This window comes from Scomber japonicus, chromosome 19, assembly GCF_027409825.1.
Source record: "Scomber japonicus isolate fScoJap1 chromosome 19, fScoJap1.pri, whole genome shotgun sequence".
Classification (NCBI taxonomy): Eukaryota; Metazoa; Chordata; class Actinopteri; order Scombriformes; family Scombridae; genus Scomber; species Scomber japonicus.
In genome coordinates, this window is record NC_070596.1 from 31,693,880 (window position 1) to 31,712,375 (window position 18,496).

The 18,496-nt window shown below is 44.2% G+C and overlaps 2 protein-coding genes across 2 annotated transcripts in view; one reads left to right on the forward strand and one right to left on the reverse strand.

Moving 5' to 3' along the window:
* Positions 1–1,548: 1,548 nt before the first annotated feature.
* On the reverse strand, positions 1,549–2,987 carry LOC128379947 (uncharacterized). The gene is made up of 5 exons (XM_053339585.1): positions 2,898–2,987; positions 2,766–2,785; positions 2,506–2,577; positions 2,173–2,278; positions 1,549–1,908 (listed from the first exon to the last, which is right to left on the reverse strand). Exons 1-5 carry the CDS (start codon positions 2,955–2,957, stop codon positions 1,549–1,551), a joined length of 618 nt encoding a protein of 205 aa, XP_053195560.1. The 5' UTR covers positions 2,958–2,987.
* Positions 2,988–4,853: 1,866 nt separating this feature from the next.
* Positions 4,854–18,496, forward strand: part of LOC128380763 (G-protein coupled receptor-associated protein LMBRD2B-like) — a 15,229-nt gene continuing 1,586 nt past the window's right edge. Inside the window, exons 1-16 of the mRNA XM_053340662.1 lie at positions 4,854–4,935; positions 8,072–8,272; positions 8,696–8,805; positions 9,644–9,742; positions 11,410–11,577; positions 12,204–12,414; positions 12,504–12,578; positions 13,151–13,264; positions 13,706–13,889; positions 15,136–15,317; positions 16,170–16,303; positions 17,050–17,155; positions 17,313–17,410; positions 18,054–18,157; positions 18,228–18,274; positions 18,411–18,496. The exon at positions 18,411–18,496 is cut by the window's right edge and continues 26 nt beyond it. Of these exons, the coding sequence (XP_053196637.1) occupies positions 8,099–8,272; positions 8,696–8,805; positions 9,644–9,742; positions 11,410–11,577; positions 12,204–12,414; positions 12,504–12,578; positions 13,151–13,264; positions 13,706–13,889; positions 15,136–15,317; positions 16,170–16,303; positions 17,050–17,155; positions 17,313–17,410; positions 18,054–18,157; positions 18,228–18,274; positions 18,411–18,496 (1,892 nt within the window). The 5' untranslated portion in view covers positions 4,854–4,935; positions 8,072–8,098. The remainder of the gene's footprint in view (positions 4,936–8,071; positions 8,273–8,695; positions 8,806–9,643; positions 9,743–11,409; positions 11,578–12,203; positions 12,415–12,503; positions 12,579–13,150; positions 13,265–13,705; positions 13,890–15,135; positions 15,318–16,169; positions 16,304–17,049; positions 17,156–17,312; positions 17,411–18,053; positions 18,158–18,227; positions 18,275–18,410) is intronic.

The following is an 18,496-nucleotide window of genomic DNA, read 5'->3' on the forward strand; positions in this document are numbered from 1 at the left end:
AATTAAAGAAGTCATAATTTTAACTCAGCATATACTTTATTTAATATATCATAATTATTGTACTCTTTAAGTCATAATCTTGATTTACAACCATCAATCATAATTTAGATGTTTTAAATGAAACAGCCCAAATTATGAAATATGAGGGTAAAAAAACTTAAGACTTAAAGACTTAAATATAACACATTGACTTAGAGTTTAATCTTTATGAACAACCATCAGTCATATAAACTATAACTTGTTTTAATTTAATATTTAAGTATCTCATCTCATAATATCTCTTACTTTGTAATAATTTTATATATCAAATTTATTTCTGTTGTAAAAGTCAAAGTTTTGAAAACCTCACAACAGTGTTTATAGTCATTTAAAATCTTGTTGTGTGATGTAAAAGGTTATATTTGACTATTTTAAGATTATAAGTGAAAAAACTGACTTACTAAATGTCAAAATGTACTTCATGTAAATGTAAATCATATAAAGCTCATCATTTGGACCTTATATTCGCCTATTTCACACCTCTGGCTTATGTTCCGATAATTAAATTAGTTATCGTCCTGATTTAGTAAATCTAAATTTGGATTAATCGTCCCATAATTTAGTGTTAATTTATTTATCAATATTAATAATAATAATAATCATAGCAGTGGGTGTTGAGCGGTTGCACCCTGATTAGAAATCGCTGCAGAGGCAGAAAAACCTGCAGGAAGCAACGAGAGGAGAAAGACAAGAGAGATGCAGCTAATCTGGTTTGAGATTAGGCAACATCTGCAGCCGGCTGTCAGCTGATGAGCCAAAGTCCACAGATGTGTCCCAGTTCAGGAGCCGGAGACCGACCCACAAAGATCCACATCACGTAATCACTGCGGTAATCTGGGTTGAGTCTACAAACTGAGACTGAAGGCAGCGTGTCCCTCTGTCAGAGGAATGATAGATATCAGCTGTGGATCAGCAGGCAGAGCCAATCAGAAGGTCAGGGTTTGATTCCCGGCTCCTCCGGTCCGATGTGTCCTCAGACAAAATACTGAACCTGAGTGATTCCTGAGTGTTAGTCTCCATCTGATGAGCTTCCTGTCATCAGTGTGTGAATGTGACATGTAGTGTGGTCAAAAAGATTAGAAAACACTTTATAAGTACAGTTAATTTACCTTTTAGTTTACGCAATGGTTCTCCAATGTGCAGAGTTGTTTCTTTTTCTCTGTTTTATATCATTAACTGACTACTTGAGTCCAGATGTCAAAATGTTTTCACATTAAAATGATGATTTTAGAAATATCATAAGTATAAATTCAGATTCCTCCCAAAAATATTGTCATCCAGCCAGCAACCAAACTATTTGACTCAAGGCCCATTCATGAATGTTTGCAGAGCTCTCAGCAGGTCAGCAGAGGAGCCGTGAGAGGAGACTGCGTCGCGTCTGTTTGAACAGCGTTTCCTCATAATCAAACAACCAGGTCGGTTACACCACGCACCGAGCGACCGAGCAGATCTTCATGTCCTCCATCAGCAGGAAACATCTGTCTGTCACATAGTCAATGATCAGCATGATCAACAGCGGTTCAGTGTTATCTGTATCGGCGTCTGATCTTTGTCTTTTGGTTTCTTGTCCTTGTTAAGCCCATTTGGGTCAGTCAACTCCGAGCCTCCCCGGATGTCTGAACTCCTGACCCGATCTCTGAGCCCAGACTCTCTGCTTGGATCCAGCATCTCATTGTTTGGGTCACTACCTAAAGCTGGTGAGCAGAGGCACCCATCCACCTGCTGCTGCACCCATCCACCTGATGTAGCACCCATCCACCTGATGCTGCACCCATCCACCTGCTGCTGCACCCATCCACCTGATGCTGCACCATGCTGCACCCATCCACCTGATGCTGCACCCATCCACCTGATGCTGCACCCACCCACCTGATGGATGCAGCACCCATCCACCTGATGGATGCAGCACCCATCCACCTGATGGACGCTGCACCTATCCACCTGATGGATGCTGCACCCATCCACCTGATGGATGATGCACCCATCCACCTGATGGATGATGCACCAATCCACCTGATGGATGCTGCACCCATCCACCTGATGGATGCAGCACCCATCCACCTGATGGATGCAGCACCCATCCACCTGATGGATGCTGCACCCATCCACCTGATGGATGCTGCACCCATCCACCTGATAATGCACCCATCCCTCTGATAATGCACCCATCCACCTGATGGATGCTGCACCCATCCACCTGATGCAGCACCCATCCACCTGATGCACCCATCCACCTGATGCTGCACCCATCCACCTGATGGAGCACCCATCCACCTAATGCTGCACCCATCCACCTGATGATGCACCCATCCACCTGATGATGCACCCATCTAGACTGAACTCCGCAGCAAGACAGCATGGAGGTTACGCCCATTTCAATATAATCAATATATTAAAAAAAGATCAATAAGAGAGACTTGAAATGACATTTGCACCATTTTTGCACCCATCCACCTGATGGATGCAGCACCCATCCACCTGATGCTGCACCCACCCACCTGATGCTGCACCCATCCACCTGATGCTGCACCCATCCACCTGATGGATGCAGCACCCATCCACCTGATGGACGCTGCACCTATCCACCTGATGGATGCTGCACCCATCCACCTGATGGATGCAGCACCCATCCACCTGATGGATGCTGCACCCATCCACCTGATGGATGCTGCACCCATCCACCTGATGGATGCTGCACCCATCCCTCTGATAATGCACCCATCCACCTGATAATGCACCCATCCACCTGATGGATGCAGCACCCATCCACCTGATGGATGCTGCACCCATCCCTCTGATGGATGCTGCACCCATCCCTCTGATAATGCACCCATCCCTCTGATGCTGCACCCAGCCACCTGATGAATGCTGCACCTATCCACCTGATGCAGCACCCATCCACCTGATGCTGCACCCATCCCTCTGATAATGCACCCATCCACCTGATGCAGCACCCATCCACCTGATGCTGCACCCATCCACCTGATGCAGCACCCATCCACCCGATGATGCACCCATCCACCTGATGATGCACCCATCTAGACTGAACTCCGCAGCAAGACAGCATGGAGGTTACGCCCACTTCAATATAATCAATATATTAAAAAAAGATCAATAAGAGAGACTTGAAATGACATTTGCACCATTTTTGCACCCACCCACCTGATGCTGCACCCATCCACCTGATGCTGCACCCACCCACCTGATGGATGCAGCACCCATCCACCTGATGTTGTTTACTCATAAACTGTTAAATGTCGTCTAATAAAATCTCAGAACCAGCTTTAACAGCCTGTAAACTCCTCATCATGTGATCAGATTTAATCACATTTCCAGAGTGTGTGGACGTGATCTCTCCTGAGTGAGCGACTGTTGATTCCTGCGAGCAAAACACTGAAACTCAGCATCACAACATAAAAACATGTTTACCCAGAGACACTGGGGCCAGGCGTAGTTTGGGCTTTTATTGATGTGGCAGCAGATGTGGAACAGAGTTACAACATGAGCTGCGGATCATGTAAATATTTATTGAGGGATGAACCTGCTGAAAGATGAGGTTGGTGATAAAGTGTAAGGTCCACGTCGCTGCATCGCTGTGACCTGAAAATAGACTCTTATCAGTCCTGAACCAGAGAGAGTGAAACATTAATCACATCGATCAGCTGCTCACTGGGTCATGTTTACAGGTGTGTGTGTGTGTGTGTGTGTGTGTATCTCTGTGTGTGTCTGTGTGTGTGTGCTCTGTCTTTGACTTTTAGTTCATAATTAAAATGATTGGCTGTGTTCACATTTACAGACTGTTTAGTTCAACTGTGAATGTGTAAAAATGTCTAAGTGGTGTAACCATAAAAACTTTGTACCAAATAATTGAACATTGTTTAAAAACAGTAAATAGTCAATAAAACACCTTCCTTCATTCCTTCCTTCCTTCCTTCCTTCCTTCCTAACACCATATCAACTAGTTTGGCATGATCTTACATCCTTCCTTTCTTCCTTCCTTCCTTCCTTCCTTCCTACCTAACACCATATCAACTAGTTAGGCATGATCTTACATTATAACTTTTATATTAAATAAAGCTAATGGAATACTATTGTTCTAAATATTACATTTCATCTGGTTACCATGGAGACCAGGACACATTTACATGTTTTAAATGAAGTCATTATTAGTATAAGTCCACTTAAACACACTGTAGCTGATACAATATTTAATATCTATCATTCTTTTGTGGTTACACCATTTGACATGTTCAGGAGCATTCAGTCTTTTGGTATAAAATGGGTCAAATGTCATTTCAAATCTCTCTTATTGATCTTTTTTTAATATATTGATTATATTGAACTGGTCGTAACCTCCATGATGTCTTGCTGCGGAGTTCAGTCTGAATTTATCTAGAAAACCAACAAAAATACTAAATGTACATTTTAACAAACCTGATGCTGCTTTTAAATCTAGTTTAACTGATTTATGAATTCATCATCTTACCAACTCTTATTTATTACTGACCTTAATCTTATTTAAACCTTTTTTAATTTATATTATTTATGAACAGGAATGACTGTTTGTACTTTCTGATCAACAAAGAATAAACAGTTTAATAAAGTGTAATTGTTAAACTTAAAAAAACCAAACAGATGCAGCATGATGAAGTCCACTGCGCATGCGCTCGGACGCTGTCCACCTCCCTGTGACGTCACCGCCTTCTCCTGACAGTATCCCGGAAGTGAAGGAGCCGCTGTTAGCAGCAGGGAGCTAACAGGAAGCTAACGGGAAGCTGAGGACTCCTATGGTGAACACGGAGGAATAAAAACGTTTCCAGCTGCTGTGAGACTGAAGACTGAAGCTCTGCTGCTCTGCTCTCAGCTGGGAAACAAACACACTGACAAACAGTCACGGTAAGGCCGCCATGTTTCTGCTAACAGCTGCTAGCTGTGATGCTAACAGCTGATTCAGTTATGACGTTTCATTAACTACATATACATAAAGACAAATGTGGTTATATTAGAGTTAATAATGTGTTAATAATGATTTAAAGAGCAGCAGTTTGTAAAGCTGTTAGTTTATTATCAGCTCAGAAACAGCTGATCATGTTGCAGGTTTCACTTTATTCTCTTATAGATTGTTAATTCTTCATTTATGACTTAAAATTGTTTTTAATTGTCTTGAATGTTGTTATGGCTCAAAGAGTGCTATCTAAATTCCGTGTCTGTGTTTGTTGTCTGACCCTCAATATAATGATAATGAAGCTACTAAACTAAAACTAAAACATATTACTGATTATAATTATAATTAATTCACATATTACTGATTATAGTTATGATTATAATTCATTCAGATATTACTGTTTATAGTTATAATTCATTAATTCTTGAGGTATTCCAGCTGTGGCAGACAGCAGCAGCTCCAACATCTGGATTAAAGTAGAGGACGCTGTGATTGTGTGATTGTGTAATAAAGGTTCAGCTTCTTCTGTTCATGTCTGAATATTAGAGATGAAGCTTAAATGAAATGAAAAGAGTGTGTCAGATATCAGAGGTTAAAGGTTCAAACGCTGGTTATAAAATGAACTGATGTCTGAATGTAAAGAAACTAACAGGATCACCAACACGGCAAGAACATTAAAGTAATAAATGATTTTAAAACGTTTGAATGAATGTATATAGACAAAGATCAGTTTCAGATTCACACTCAGACAGAATCAACTAAAACCGTCTGATTTATATTTATAGATTAATGACACACACACACACACACATCTGTCTCATGCATGTTATTACCAGGAATATATATCTGTATTTATATTTAGAGAGAAGTAATGAGCAGTAGTTATAAGGATCTGAGCTGCAGCTAACCTTTAGTTTTCATTATTGATTAAAAATGTTAAATGTTGATCAGTGTTCCTGAAAGTCCTGAAATGTCTCAAAGATCTTCAGTTTACAGAAAGAAACCAGAAAATGTTCATACTGACGAAGCCGGAATCTTAATAAAAGACTCGAAACGATGAATCGATCAAAACAGTTATTATAATATAATATAACATAATATAATTATAATATCTGTTGATCAGATGATCGTTGTAGTTTTTATCAGGATGGGGTTAGGGTTTCTAGACCACAGTACCCCCCCTCCCCCTTTCTGCCCCCCCCCCCCCCCCCCCGCTCCTGTTTGCCCCCCCTCTGCTCCACCCCCTTGTTTGCCCCCTCCCTTGTTTGCCCCCTCCACCTGTCTGTTTGCCCCCCCCCCCATTGTCTGCCCCCTACCCCCCTTGTTTGCCCCCCTCTTGTCTGCCCCCCCCACTTGTCTGCCCCCCCCCCTCCTAAAGGAACAACACAAAAGAGCCTTTCAGAGTTTGCAGGTCAGCAGATTCCCACGAAACTGTCCTCGTTATTCTTCTTCATATAATTATTATAATGTTCCGCTGCAGTAATGAGAGTCATGTGCTTGTGTCGACTTCATCTTCATCATCTTCATCTTCATCATCATCATCATCATCATCTTCATCATCATCTTCATCAGTGAAACAACAGCTAACAGTGAATGGTTTTATGAACAGATGAACAGTCAGTCATTAAATGTTTCATATTATTTATAAACAGCAGAAACAATAATTCACTTTATTATTATTTTAGCGTTTTCAGGATTAATTAATTAAACTTTAATCACTCGTCACGTCCGGCAAATTAAACCAAAACCTCCAAATAATATAACGTTCAGTAATGTTAAAGAAATCTTTTTAAAATCAGACGTTAAACTGTAAAACAATAAACTAATAATAAAATAATACGAAACTTTATATTCGGCAGCAAACGTTACTGAGAGCTTAAAACTAAAATATAAATAACAGCTTAACTCTGATTGTTCATTTTTAACGACGACTGTGTTTAATTTAGAGCTGAAACGATTACTTAATTATTAGGGAACAGTGATGGATGTGTGTTAGACTTTAGGGAACACTGTTGAATGTGTCAGACTTTAGGGAACAGTGATGAATGTGTCAGACTTTAGGGAACACTGATGGATGGATGTGTTGGACTTTAGGGAACAGTGATGTGTGTGTGTGTGTGTGTGTGTTGGACTTTAGGGAACACTGATGGATGTGTGTCAGACTTTAGGGAACAGTGATGGTTGTGTCAGACTTTAGGGAACATGTGTGTGTGTGTTGGACTTTTAGACTTTAGGTAACACTGATGAATGTCTCAGACTTTAGGGAACAGTGATGTGTGTGTCAGACGTTAAGGAACATGTGTGTGTGTCAGACTTCAGGGAACATGTGTGTGTGTTGGACTTTTAGACTTTAGGGAACAGTGATGAATGTGTCAGACTTTAGGGAACAGTAATGGGTATGTCAGACATTAGGGAACAGTGATGTATGTGTTAGACTTTAGGGAACAGTGATGAATGTGTCAATCTTTAGGGAACAGTGATGTGTCTCAGACTTTAGGGAACCGTGATGTGTGTGTCAGACTTTAGGGAACAGTAATGGGTATGTCAGACATTAGGGAACAGTGATGTATGTGTTAGACTTTAGGGAACAGTGATGAATGTGTCAATCTTTAGGGAACAGTGATGTGTCTCAGACTTTAGGGAACCGTGATGTGTGTGTCAGACTTTAGTGTCTCAGACTTTAGGGAACCGTGATGTGTGTGTCAGACTTTAGTGTCTCAGACTTTAGGGAACAGTGATGTGTGTGTCAGACTTTAGGGAACATGTGTGTGTGTGTCAGACTTTAGTGTGTCAGACTTTAGGGAACAGTGATGAATGTGTCAGACTTTAGGGAACAGTGATGTGTGTGTGTGTCAGACTTTAGTGTGTCAGACTTTAGGGAACCGTGACGTGTGTGTGTCAGACGTTAGGGAACAGTGATGTGTGTGTGTCAGACTTTAGTGTCTCAGACTTTAGGGAACCGTGACGTGTGTGTGTCAGACGTTAGGGAACATGTGTGTGTCAGACTTCAGGGAACATGTGTGTGTGTTAGACTTTAGGGAACAGTGATGTGTGTTAGACTTCAGGGAACATGTGTGTGTGCTGCAGGTGGGCGTGTGAGCGGCGTGCGGCGGGATGAGCGGCGCGGCGCTGGGCATTGAGATCGTGGTGGTGTTCTTCTTGGCGCTGTTCCTGCTGCATCGCTATGGAGACTTCAGGAAGCAGCAGCGCATGGTGCTGTTCGGCACGCTGCTGGCCTGGTACCTCTGCTTCCTCATCGTCTTCATCCTGCCGCTGGACGTCAGTACGGTCAGTCACACACACACACACACACACAGAGTAACACACACACACACACACACACACAGAGTAACACACACACACAGAGTAACACACACGCAGAGTAACACACACACACACACACACACACAGAGTAACACACACACACACACACACACACGCTGCTGGCCTGGTACCTCTGCTTCCTCATCGTCTTCATCCTGCCGCTGGACGTCAGCACGGTCAGTCACACACACACACACACGCAGAGTAACACACGCACACACACACACAAGTAGCCTATATCCCGCTGTGTGAGAAGGTGGTAGAGTGTGGAAATTTTCAGTGCGTGTCTGCACATCATGTCAATGTGCGTGCACGTTTTCAATGTGTATGTGCACATATTTTAATGTTTTCACCCTAAACGGCCTCCCATATGTGCTTCCCTTACAGACGATCTATAAACAGTGTAAGATCGACCACGAGCAGCGAGCCGCGGCCAACGTCAGCCCCCTGCCGTCCAATCACAGCGCAGCAAACACGACGGTCACGCCTACGAAAAGGTAACGCAATTTATTTAATATTTATTCAGCATTTATTTAATATTTATTCGTCATATTTTCAGGATTTATTATTTTTCTTCCTTTTAGATTTAAACTCTTTTCATAATCAGTGAATCAGGAAGTTAGATTCTTGGTTGCGGCTTCGTTTCCTTGTTTTTGTCGAACAGTGAACTGAATGTTTTTACTTTGAACCGAACAAACAATGAGGAAGTTTCTCTTCAGGCTGAAAACAAGCAAACAAAAACTCAACCAACAGGAAATATAATGATGATGAAGCAGAAACACACTTCTGTATTTCATCATTAACAACTTCAAATATTCAGTTAATATTAAAAGGAACCGGACTATTAACAGCTTCTCCTATTAAACCATGTCAGAAACACATTTATTATTTATTTATTTAATGACATCAATGCATTCCCTTCCTTGCTCCACCCTCCTCCTTTCCTTTCCTTTCTTCCTTCCCTCCTCCTTTCCTTCCTTCCTCTTTTCCTTCCTTCCTCACTCCTTTCCTTCCTCCTTTCTCCTTCCTTCCTTCGTCCTTTTCTTCCTTCCTCACTCTTTTCCTTCCTTCCTCCCTCCTTTCCTTCCTTTCTTCCCTCCTCCTTTCCTTTCTTCCCTCCTCCTTTCCTTCCTTCCCTCCTCCTTTCCTTCCTCCCTCCCTCCTTTCCTTCCTTCTTCTTCCCTTCCTTGACTTGAGGACAACAGGAGGGTTACGAACATATCGGACGTTCTTTGTTGTGTCCCTTTCCTTAATGTTCTGATCTCACGTATAACAGCTGATGTTCCTCTCTGACGTTCCTCTCTGACGTTCCTCTCTGATGTTCCTCTCTGACAGCTCGGTGAAGTCCTGCTACAAGCCGTGGAGTTACATCCCCGATGGCATCATGCCGGTGTTCTGGAGGGTCGTCTACTGGACGTCTCAGTGCCTCACGTGGTCAGTACGAGTCTGAACCGCCTGCTCCGCCTTAGTTTAACAGGGTTAGGGTTACTAATCACTGATACATACAGAAGCCCTGAAAGACAAGTAAGGAAGAAGGAAGGAAGGAAGGTAGGAGGGAGGGAGGGAGGGAGTAAGGAAAAGAGGAAGGAAAGGAAGAAGGTAGGAAGGTAGGGGGGAGGGTTAGGGTTAGGGGTTAGGGTTGGCGAAATAGGAAAAGAGGAAAGAAAGGAAGGAGGGAGGGAGAAAGGAAAAGAGGAAGGAAAGGAAGGAGGGAGGGAGTAAGGAAAAAAGGAAGGGAGGGAGGAAGGAGGGAGGAAGGTAGGAGGGAGGGTTAAGGTTAGGGGTTAGGGTTGGGGAAATAGGAAGGAAGGGAGGGAGGAAGGAGGTAGGAAGGTAGGAGGGAGGGAGGGAGAAAAGAAGGACAGAGGAAAGAAGGAAGGGAGAAAGGAAAGAAGGAAGGAAGGGAGGAAGGAAAGAAAGAAGGAAAGAAAGAAGGAACAGTCAAAACAGACGGGTCAATTTGACCCAGGAGGACGACATGAAGGTTAAAATTCATTTCTAGACTCGATGAGGAACATGAGGTAGCGGTACAGTTCTGTCCCCCTGTGGCCGAAATCAGTATTACAGGCTCAGAGATAATAAGAGTTGGTAAGATGATGAATTCATAAATGAGTTAAACTAGATTTAAAAGCAGCATCAGGTTTGTTAAAATGTACATTTAGTATTTTTGTTGGTTTTCTAGATAAATTCAGACTGAACTCCGCAGCAAGACATCATGGAGGTTACGCCCAGTTCAATATAATCAATACATTAAAAAAACATCAATAAGAGAGATTTGAAATGACATTTGACCCATTTTATACCAAAAGACTGAATGTCAAATGGTGTAACCACACAATGTCAAATGGTGTAACCACAAAATGTCAAATGGTGTAACCACAAAAGAATGATAGATATTAAATATGTGATCAGCTACAGTGTGTTTAAGTGGACTTATACTAATAATGACTTCATTTAAAACATGTAAATGGTTCCTGGTCTCCATGGTAACCAGATGAAATGTAATATTTAGAACAATAGTATTCCATTAGCTTTATTTAATATAAAAGTTATAATGTAAGATCATGCCAAACTAGTTGATATGGTGTTAGGTAGGAAGGAAGGAAGGAAGGAAGGAAGGATGTAAGATCATGCCTAACTAGTTGATATGGTGTTAGGTAGGAAGGAAGGAAGGAAGGAAGGAAGGAAGGATGTAAGATCATGCCAAACTAGTTGATATGGTGTTAGGTAGGAAGGAAGGAAGGAAGGAAGGAAGGAAGGACGTAAGATCATGCCAAACTAGTTGATATGGTGTTAGGTAGGAAGGAAGGAAGGAAGGAAGGAAGGAAGGATGTAAGATCATGCCAAACTAGTTGATATGGTGTTAGGTAGGAAGGAAGGAAGGAAGGAAGGAAGGAAGGATGTAAGATCATGCCAAACTAGTTGATATGGTGTTTTATTGACTATTTGCAGAAATTTGATGCTGAGTCCACAAAAAAAGGATGTGTGAAGTTATTCATACGTTTATTTTCACATTTTAACCCTTTAAATTTAAACTAAACCTCATGGACACTGATAAACGTCACTGAGTCGTGTATAATAAGTGTTTCCTGCGTCTCCAGGCTGCTGCTGCCCTTCATGCAGTCCTACGCTCGCTCCGGAGGTTTCTCCATGACCGGGAAGATTAAAACGGCTCTGATCGAGAACGCCATTTACTACGGTACCTACCTGCTGATCTTCGGCTCGCTGCTCATATACGTGGCCGTTCACCCCGAGTGGCATCTGTCCTGGTGAGTCTGCAAACACTGAAGACTTTCCCTCCTCCTTTCCTTCCTTCCTCACTCCTCCTTTCTCCTTCTTCCTCCCATCTGTCCTGGTGAGTCTGCAAACACTGAAGACTTTCCTTCCTCCTTTCCTTCCTTCCTTCCTTCCTTCTTTCTCCTTCTTCCTCCCATCTGTCCTGGTGAGTCTGCAAACTCTGAAGACTTTCCCTCCTCCTTTCCTTCCTTCCTCCTTTCCTCCCTTCCTTCCCTCCTCCCTTCTTTCCTCTCTTCCCTCCTCCTTTTCTTCCTTCCTCACTCCTGTCCTCCCTTCTTTCCACTCTTCCCTCCTCCTTTCCTTCTTTCCTCACTCCTTTCATTCCTCCTTTCTCCTTCTTCCTCCCTCCTTTCCTTCCTTCCTTCCCTCCTCCGTTCTCCTTCTTCCTCCCTCCTTTCCTTCCTTCCTTCCCTCCTCCGTTCTCCTTCTTCCTCCTTTCCTTCCTTCCTTCCTTCCCTCCTCCTTTCCTTCCTTCCCTTCTCCTTTCCTTCCTTCGATAATGAGAGTAAAGGTTGTTTCATGAAGTCAGTGTGATGACTGACGAGGTGATGAAGGTTCCTTTAGCCTCAGAGAGTTCAGTAGCTGGTTCTGTGTTCAGGTACGAGCTGCAGACCATCGGCATCACGGCGGCGAACACCTGGGGTCTGTTCCTGCTGGTTCTGCTGCTCGGATACGGCCTGGTGGAGATCCCTCGCTCCTACTGGAACGCCTCACGACACGGACACCTGCTCATCAAGACCTACTTCAAGGCGTCCAAGCTGATGACGGAGAAGGCGGACGCGGAGGAGAACCTGGAGGACATGATGGAGGTGAGCTAACCCGAACCTGAACCCGAACCGGGACAGGAAGGGGTTAATGATGAGTCTGTCTGTTAACTGTGACTCTGATGTCGCTGCAGGAAGTCAGAAAAGTCAGCGAGTCCATCAAATACAACCATCCGCTGAGGAAGTACATCGACACCATCCTCAGGAAGGTCAGTCCGCCTTTATTCATCAAGCATCTAATCACTAAACTCACCTCAGGATACTTAAACAAAGAGAAGAGCTGAGTATCGCTTAATAATTACAACACTAGTATTATTGAATGCATTAATAGAACATGAATGTTAATGGATATAGATGGATGGATAGAGAGAGAGAGGGAGGAGGAGAGAGGAGCCCAGTGCATCATGGGAGTCCCCCGGCAGTCTAAGCCTATAGCAGCATAAACTAGGAGCTGAAACCCCTAACCCCAACTATAAGCTTTATCACAAAGGAACGTTTGAAGCCTACTCTTAAACGTAGAGAGGGTTCTGCCCCCCGGAACCAATCTGGGAGACGGTTCCACAGGAGAGGAACCTGAGAACTGAAGGCTCTGCCTCCTGTTCTACTTTTAGAGATACTAGGAACCACAAGTAGGCCTGCATGCTGGGAGTGCAGTGTTCTAGTAGGTTCATAAGGTTCTATGAGCTGGGAGCACAGCGTTCTAGTAGGTTCATAAGGTTCTATGAGCTGGGAGCACAGTGTTCTAGTAGGTTCTAAGGTTCTATGACCCCCCCCCCCCCAGTGTCCGGTGGAACACCAGGAGAAGATGGGAAGGAACATGGACGACTACGAGGACTTTGATGACAAACAGAACTCGTATCCCAGCGAGAAGAGTCTGTCCAAGCTTCACAAACAGGTCAGAGCGGCTTCATTCATATTAACGAAGCTTTCAGAGTTTATTCCATTTACACTATTTAAGGCTCCATTTCACTTAATTATATTATATTTCCATTTTTTGTTTAATCACATCATCAAATTTCTGGTTAAAAAAATGTGTCTCTGTGTGTGTGTGTCTGTGTGTGTGTGTGTGTGTGTGTGTGTGTGTGTGTGTGTGTGTGTGTGTGTGTGTGTGTGTGTGTGTGTGTGTGTGTGTGTGTGTGTGTGTGTGTGTGTGTGTGTGTGTGTATGTGTGTGTATCTCTGTATGTGTGTGTGTGTATATATCTGTGTGTGATTGTGTGTGTGTGTGTATCTCTCTGTGTGTGTGTGTGGGTGTGTGTGTGTGTGTGTGTGTGTGTGTGTGTGTGTGTGTGTGTGTGTAACTGTGTGTGTGGGTGTGTGTGTGTGTGTGTGTCCAGGTGATCTACGCGGTGCAGAGACACAACAGGACTCGTGTCCAGTGGCAGATCCTCCTGCAGCAGGCGATCCACCTGGAGGACGTCGCCAAGAACGAAACCAGTTCAACTCACCAGTTCGTCCACAGCTTCCCGTCCGCCGAGCCGGCCGGCTGGTTCAGCAGATACGTTTACACACCGACCGTAGGTGGGTTGGACAGAACCTGTGTGTGTGTGTGTGTGTGTGTGTGTGTGTGTGTAATGATTCCTCCTGTTCATATTGAGCATTAGATCCTTCATCATGTTTACAGGAAGTGATGGAGGACTAAACCCACAGTCCTCCTTCTGTGGAAACATGGATTATAAAGTAGATGTGAAGCTAATATGAAGCTTCAGCATCTGAAGGAAGAAGAGGAAGGAAGGAAGGAAGGAAGGAAGGAAATAAAGAACAAGAAATATGAGGAGGAGAGAAGGAGTACAAAGAGAGAAAGAACAAGTAGGAGGAGAGGAAGAAGGAAAGACAAAGGAAGGAGAGAAGGAGGACAAAGAGACAAAGAAAGGAAGGAAGAAGAGAAAGAGAACAAGTAGGAGAGAAAGAAAGAAAAAGGGAGGAAAGGAGAAAGAAAGAAAGAAAGAAAGAAAGAAAGGAGAGTAAACTAATCTTCATCTTCTATGTTTCAGCGTTACAGTGTTTTTAGTATCAAAGTCTTTTTGTTACTATACTTCCACCACAGAGAAACAGGAAACACTAAGAGAAGGAAGGAAGGAAGGAAGGAAGGGAAACACTAAGAGGGAATCTGATGCTAAACACACTGTAAATGTGCCAGGGAGGAAAGGAAAGGAGGGAAGGAAGGAAGGAAGGAAGGAAGGAAACACTAAGAGGGAATCTGATGCTAAACAGACAGTAAATGTATCAGATAACACTGATATGACTAACTCACACTGCTATAGTTACTATAGTTACCATAGTAACCATACTAACTATAGCAGCTCACACTGATGAAGCTCAATAGAAGCTGATCAGAGACTTTAAATGACTGATATCCTCCATCACTGACGTTTATTAAAAGCTGGAATCATTCCTGAATCTGTTAATATTCAGTATGAACAGGAGGAATGTCTCTAAAGCTCACACTGACTCCTCCTGACTCCTCCTGACTCCTCCTGACTCCTGCTGACTCCTGCTGACTCCTGCTGACTCCTCCTGACTCCTGCTGACTCCTCCTGACTCCTCCTGACTCCTGCTGACTCCTCCTGACTCCTGCTGCTGCTTTAACTCGTCAAACTCAACTTTAATAAACAGGAAGTCATCAGATGAAGACAGGAAATGTTTTAGATGAATCAGCTGATCTGTGTGTGTGTGTGTGTGTGTGTGTGTGTGTGTGTGTGTGTGTGTGTGTGTGTTCCTGTGTGTGTGTGTGTGTGTGTGTGTGTGTGTGTGTGTGTGTGTGCAGAGTGGTACTGGGAGTGTCTCCTGAAGTGTTGGTTCTACCGGCTCCTGTCGGTGGTTCTGACCCTGTTCAGCGTGGCGGTGGTTTGGTCTGAGTGCACCTTCTTCAGCACCCGACCCGTCCTGTCCCTGTTCGCTGTGTTCATCCAGCTGGCTGAGAGGGAATACAACTACCTGTACATAGAGGTGAGACACACACACACACACACACCTGACCCAAACACAACTACCTGTACATAGAGGGAAGAAAGGAAGGCAGGAAGGAAAGGAGGGAGGAAGAATGAGAAAGGAGGAGGGAAGGGAGGAAAGGAAGGAAGGAAGGAAGGAAGGAAGGAAAGGAGAAGGGAAGGAAAGAAAGTAGGGAGGAAGAAGGAGAAGGAAGGAAGGAAAGGAGGAGGGAAGGGAGGAAAGGAGTGAGGAAAGAAGAAAAGGAGGAAGGAAGAAAGGAAGGAAAGGAGGAGGGAAGGGAGGAAAGGAGTGAGGAAGGAAGGGAAGGGAGGAAAGGAGTGAGGTAAGGAGTGAGGTGTTCTTAGGGAGGAAGAAGGAGAAAGGAGGAAGGAAAGAAGTGAGGAAGAAAGGAGAGGAGGAGGCAAGGGAGAAAAGGAGTGAGGAAGGAAGAAAAGGAGGAAGGGAGGAAAGGAGTGAGGTAAGGAGTGAGGTAAGGAGTGAGGTGTTCTTAGGGAGGAAGAAGGAGAAAGGAGTAAGGAAAGGAGTGAGGAAGGAAGGAAAGGAGGAGGGAAGGGAGGAAAGGAGTGAGGTAAGGAGTGAGGTGTTCTTAGGGAGGAAGAAGGAGAAAGGAGTAAGGAAAGGAGTGAGGAAGGAAGGAAAGGAGGAGGGAAGGGAGGAAAGGAGTGAGGAAGGAAGGAAAGGAGGAGGGAAGGGAGGAAAGGAGTGAGGAAGGAAGGGAAGGGAGGAAAGGAGTGAGGAAAGGAGTGATGAGGTGTTCTTATTGCTGCTCTTATATTCTATAACTGCTGTAACAAAGCAATCCTCCCCATAGTGGGACTAAAGCATGAGTCTGTCTCTTCTCTCCACCAGATGGCGTGCTTCATCACCATCTTCTTCCTGTGCACCTGTGTTTACTCCACCGTGTTCCGTATCCGTGTGTTTAACTACTACTACCTGGCTTCCCACCACCAGACCGACGCCTACAGCCTGCAGTTCAGCGGCATGTGAGCACCGTCTCTGCTTTCACCTCAGATAACACTGAAGCTGCTCAATTCATCCACATATGATCGTGATTAGGATTTTGGGGCCAGACAATCTCTAAACTAATAATGTCATTTTCCTGCAAAAAGTTGTGCATGTGTATTTCCGTCCCTCCTCCCAGCATGCACCACTGTAGCTGCCAATGCTCCCGTTTCCCAGGTTTCTCTCGTATTTTTAGACTCATCTCCCTCCTTTTCTCCTCTGAATCTCTCGTAATTTTACAAGCCCCAACTTTGTTTGTTAATAATAATAACAAAGGTTTTATTTTGAAAGGTCAGACAGGAAGCTGCTGCAGCTCCGTTAGTTTGACAGAAGCTGAAACACAGTGAAATGTTTTTAACTGTAAATAAAAGTGTTTCCAGCCTGAGTCAGTAATTATTAAAAATGTGTGTGTGTGTGTGTGTGTGTGTGTGTGTGTGTGTGTGTGTGTGTGTGTGTGTGTGTGTGTGTGTCTGTGTGTGTGTGTCTGTGTCTGTGTCTGTGTCTGTGTGTGTGTCTGTGTTGTGTGTGTGTGTGTGTGTCTCTCTCTGTGTGTGTGTGTGTGTGTTTCTCTCTCTCTCTCTGTGTGTGTGTCTCTCTCTCTGTGTGTGTGTCTGTGTGTGTGTGTGTGTGTTTCTCTCTCTCTCTCTGTGTGTGTGTCTGTGTGTGTGTGTGTGTGTTTCTCTCTCTCTCTCTGTGTGTGTGTGTGTGTGTGTGTGTGTGTGCGCAGGCTGTTCTGCCGTCTCACCCCCCCGCTGTGTCTGAACTTCCTGGGTCTGATCCACATGGACTCGGCCATCTCCCACCAGCAGAAGGAGCAGACAGCCTACACCTCGGTGAGTATGATGATGTCACACAGGGCGATGATGTCACACAGAGCGATGATGTCACACAGAGCGATGATGTCACACAGGGCGATGATGTCACACGGAGTGATGATGTCACAGCTCAGCAGCAGCTCGTTTGAATGTTTGTTGGCGTCTCTCGTTTCAGATCATGGGATCGATGAGAGTTCTGTCCTTCATCGCTAACGGCTTCTACATCTACTATCCCATGCTCATCGTCATCCTCTGCATCGCCACGTACTTCAGGTACACACACACACACACATACACTCACACACACACACACACAGAGAGAGAGAGAGAGAGAGAGAGAGAGAGAGAGAGAGACACACACACACACACACACACACACACACACAGAGAGAGAGAGAGAGAGAGCGAGAGACACACACACACACACACACATACACTCACACACACACAGAGACACACACATACACAGAGACACACACACAGAGAGAGAGACACATATACACACAGAGACACACACAGAGAGACACACACACACACACACGCAGAGAGACACACAGAGACACACACACAAACACACACATAAAGATATACACACAGACACACACACATACACACATACACACACAGAGACACATATACACACACAAAAACAGAGAGACACACAGACACACACACAGAGACACAGACACACACACACACACATATACACACACAAAAACAGAGAGACACACAGACACACACACACAGAGACACAGACACACACACAGACACACACACACAGAGAGACAGACACAGACACACACACACACATATACACATACACACACACAAAAACAGAGAGACACACACACACACACACACACACCCTCCCAGCAGCAGATGTGATCAGTCTCTCTCTCTCTCTCTCTCTCCTCAGTTTGGGAACTCGCTGTCTGAATCTTCTCGGCTTCCAGCAGTTCGTAGGCGACAGCGAAATGACCTCTGACCTCATCGACGAGGGAAAGGAGCTGATTCGCCGAGGTGAGTGTGATGTCATCAGGAAGCGCTGCGCTGCTCGTCGGCTGATTTTAACACATTTGTTTGTTTACAGAGAAACGAAAACGTCAAAGGATCGAAGACGGAGAGAACAGACGGAGAGTGAGTTCAATCCATCCATTATTCTAATACAGGAAATATCTTTAATACAATAACACATTACTTTTATTCTAACACTATAATAAAAGTGTTATTTTAATGCTAGAAAGTATAGCTGACGTTGAGGTGAATGTTTCAGGAGTGGAAGGAGCGCTACGGCGGCCAGCGGGACGATTACACGGCGAGGAACCGCAGCAGCCACGAGATGAAGGAGACGAGCTACTC

Excerpts from the sequence above, each read along its gene's own strand:
- LOC128379947 (XM_053339585.1), bottom strand. The coding sequence starts at position 2,957 with ATGGGTGCAGCATCAGGTGGATGGGTGCTGCATCAGGTGGATAGGTGC. Across the intron at positions 2,786-2,897 it reads ATAGGTGCAGCATTCATCAG|GTGGATGGGTGCATTATCAG; the intron begins GTGGCTGGGTGC and ends TGCATCCATCAG. Across the intron at positions 2,279-2,505 it reads AGCATCAGGTGGATGGGTGC|ATCAGGTGGATGGGTGCATC; the intron begins TGCATCCATCAG and ends GATGGGTGCAGC.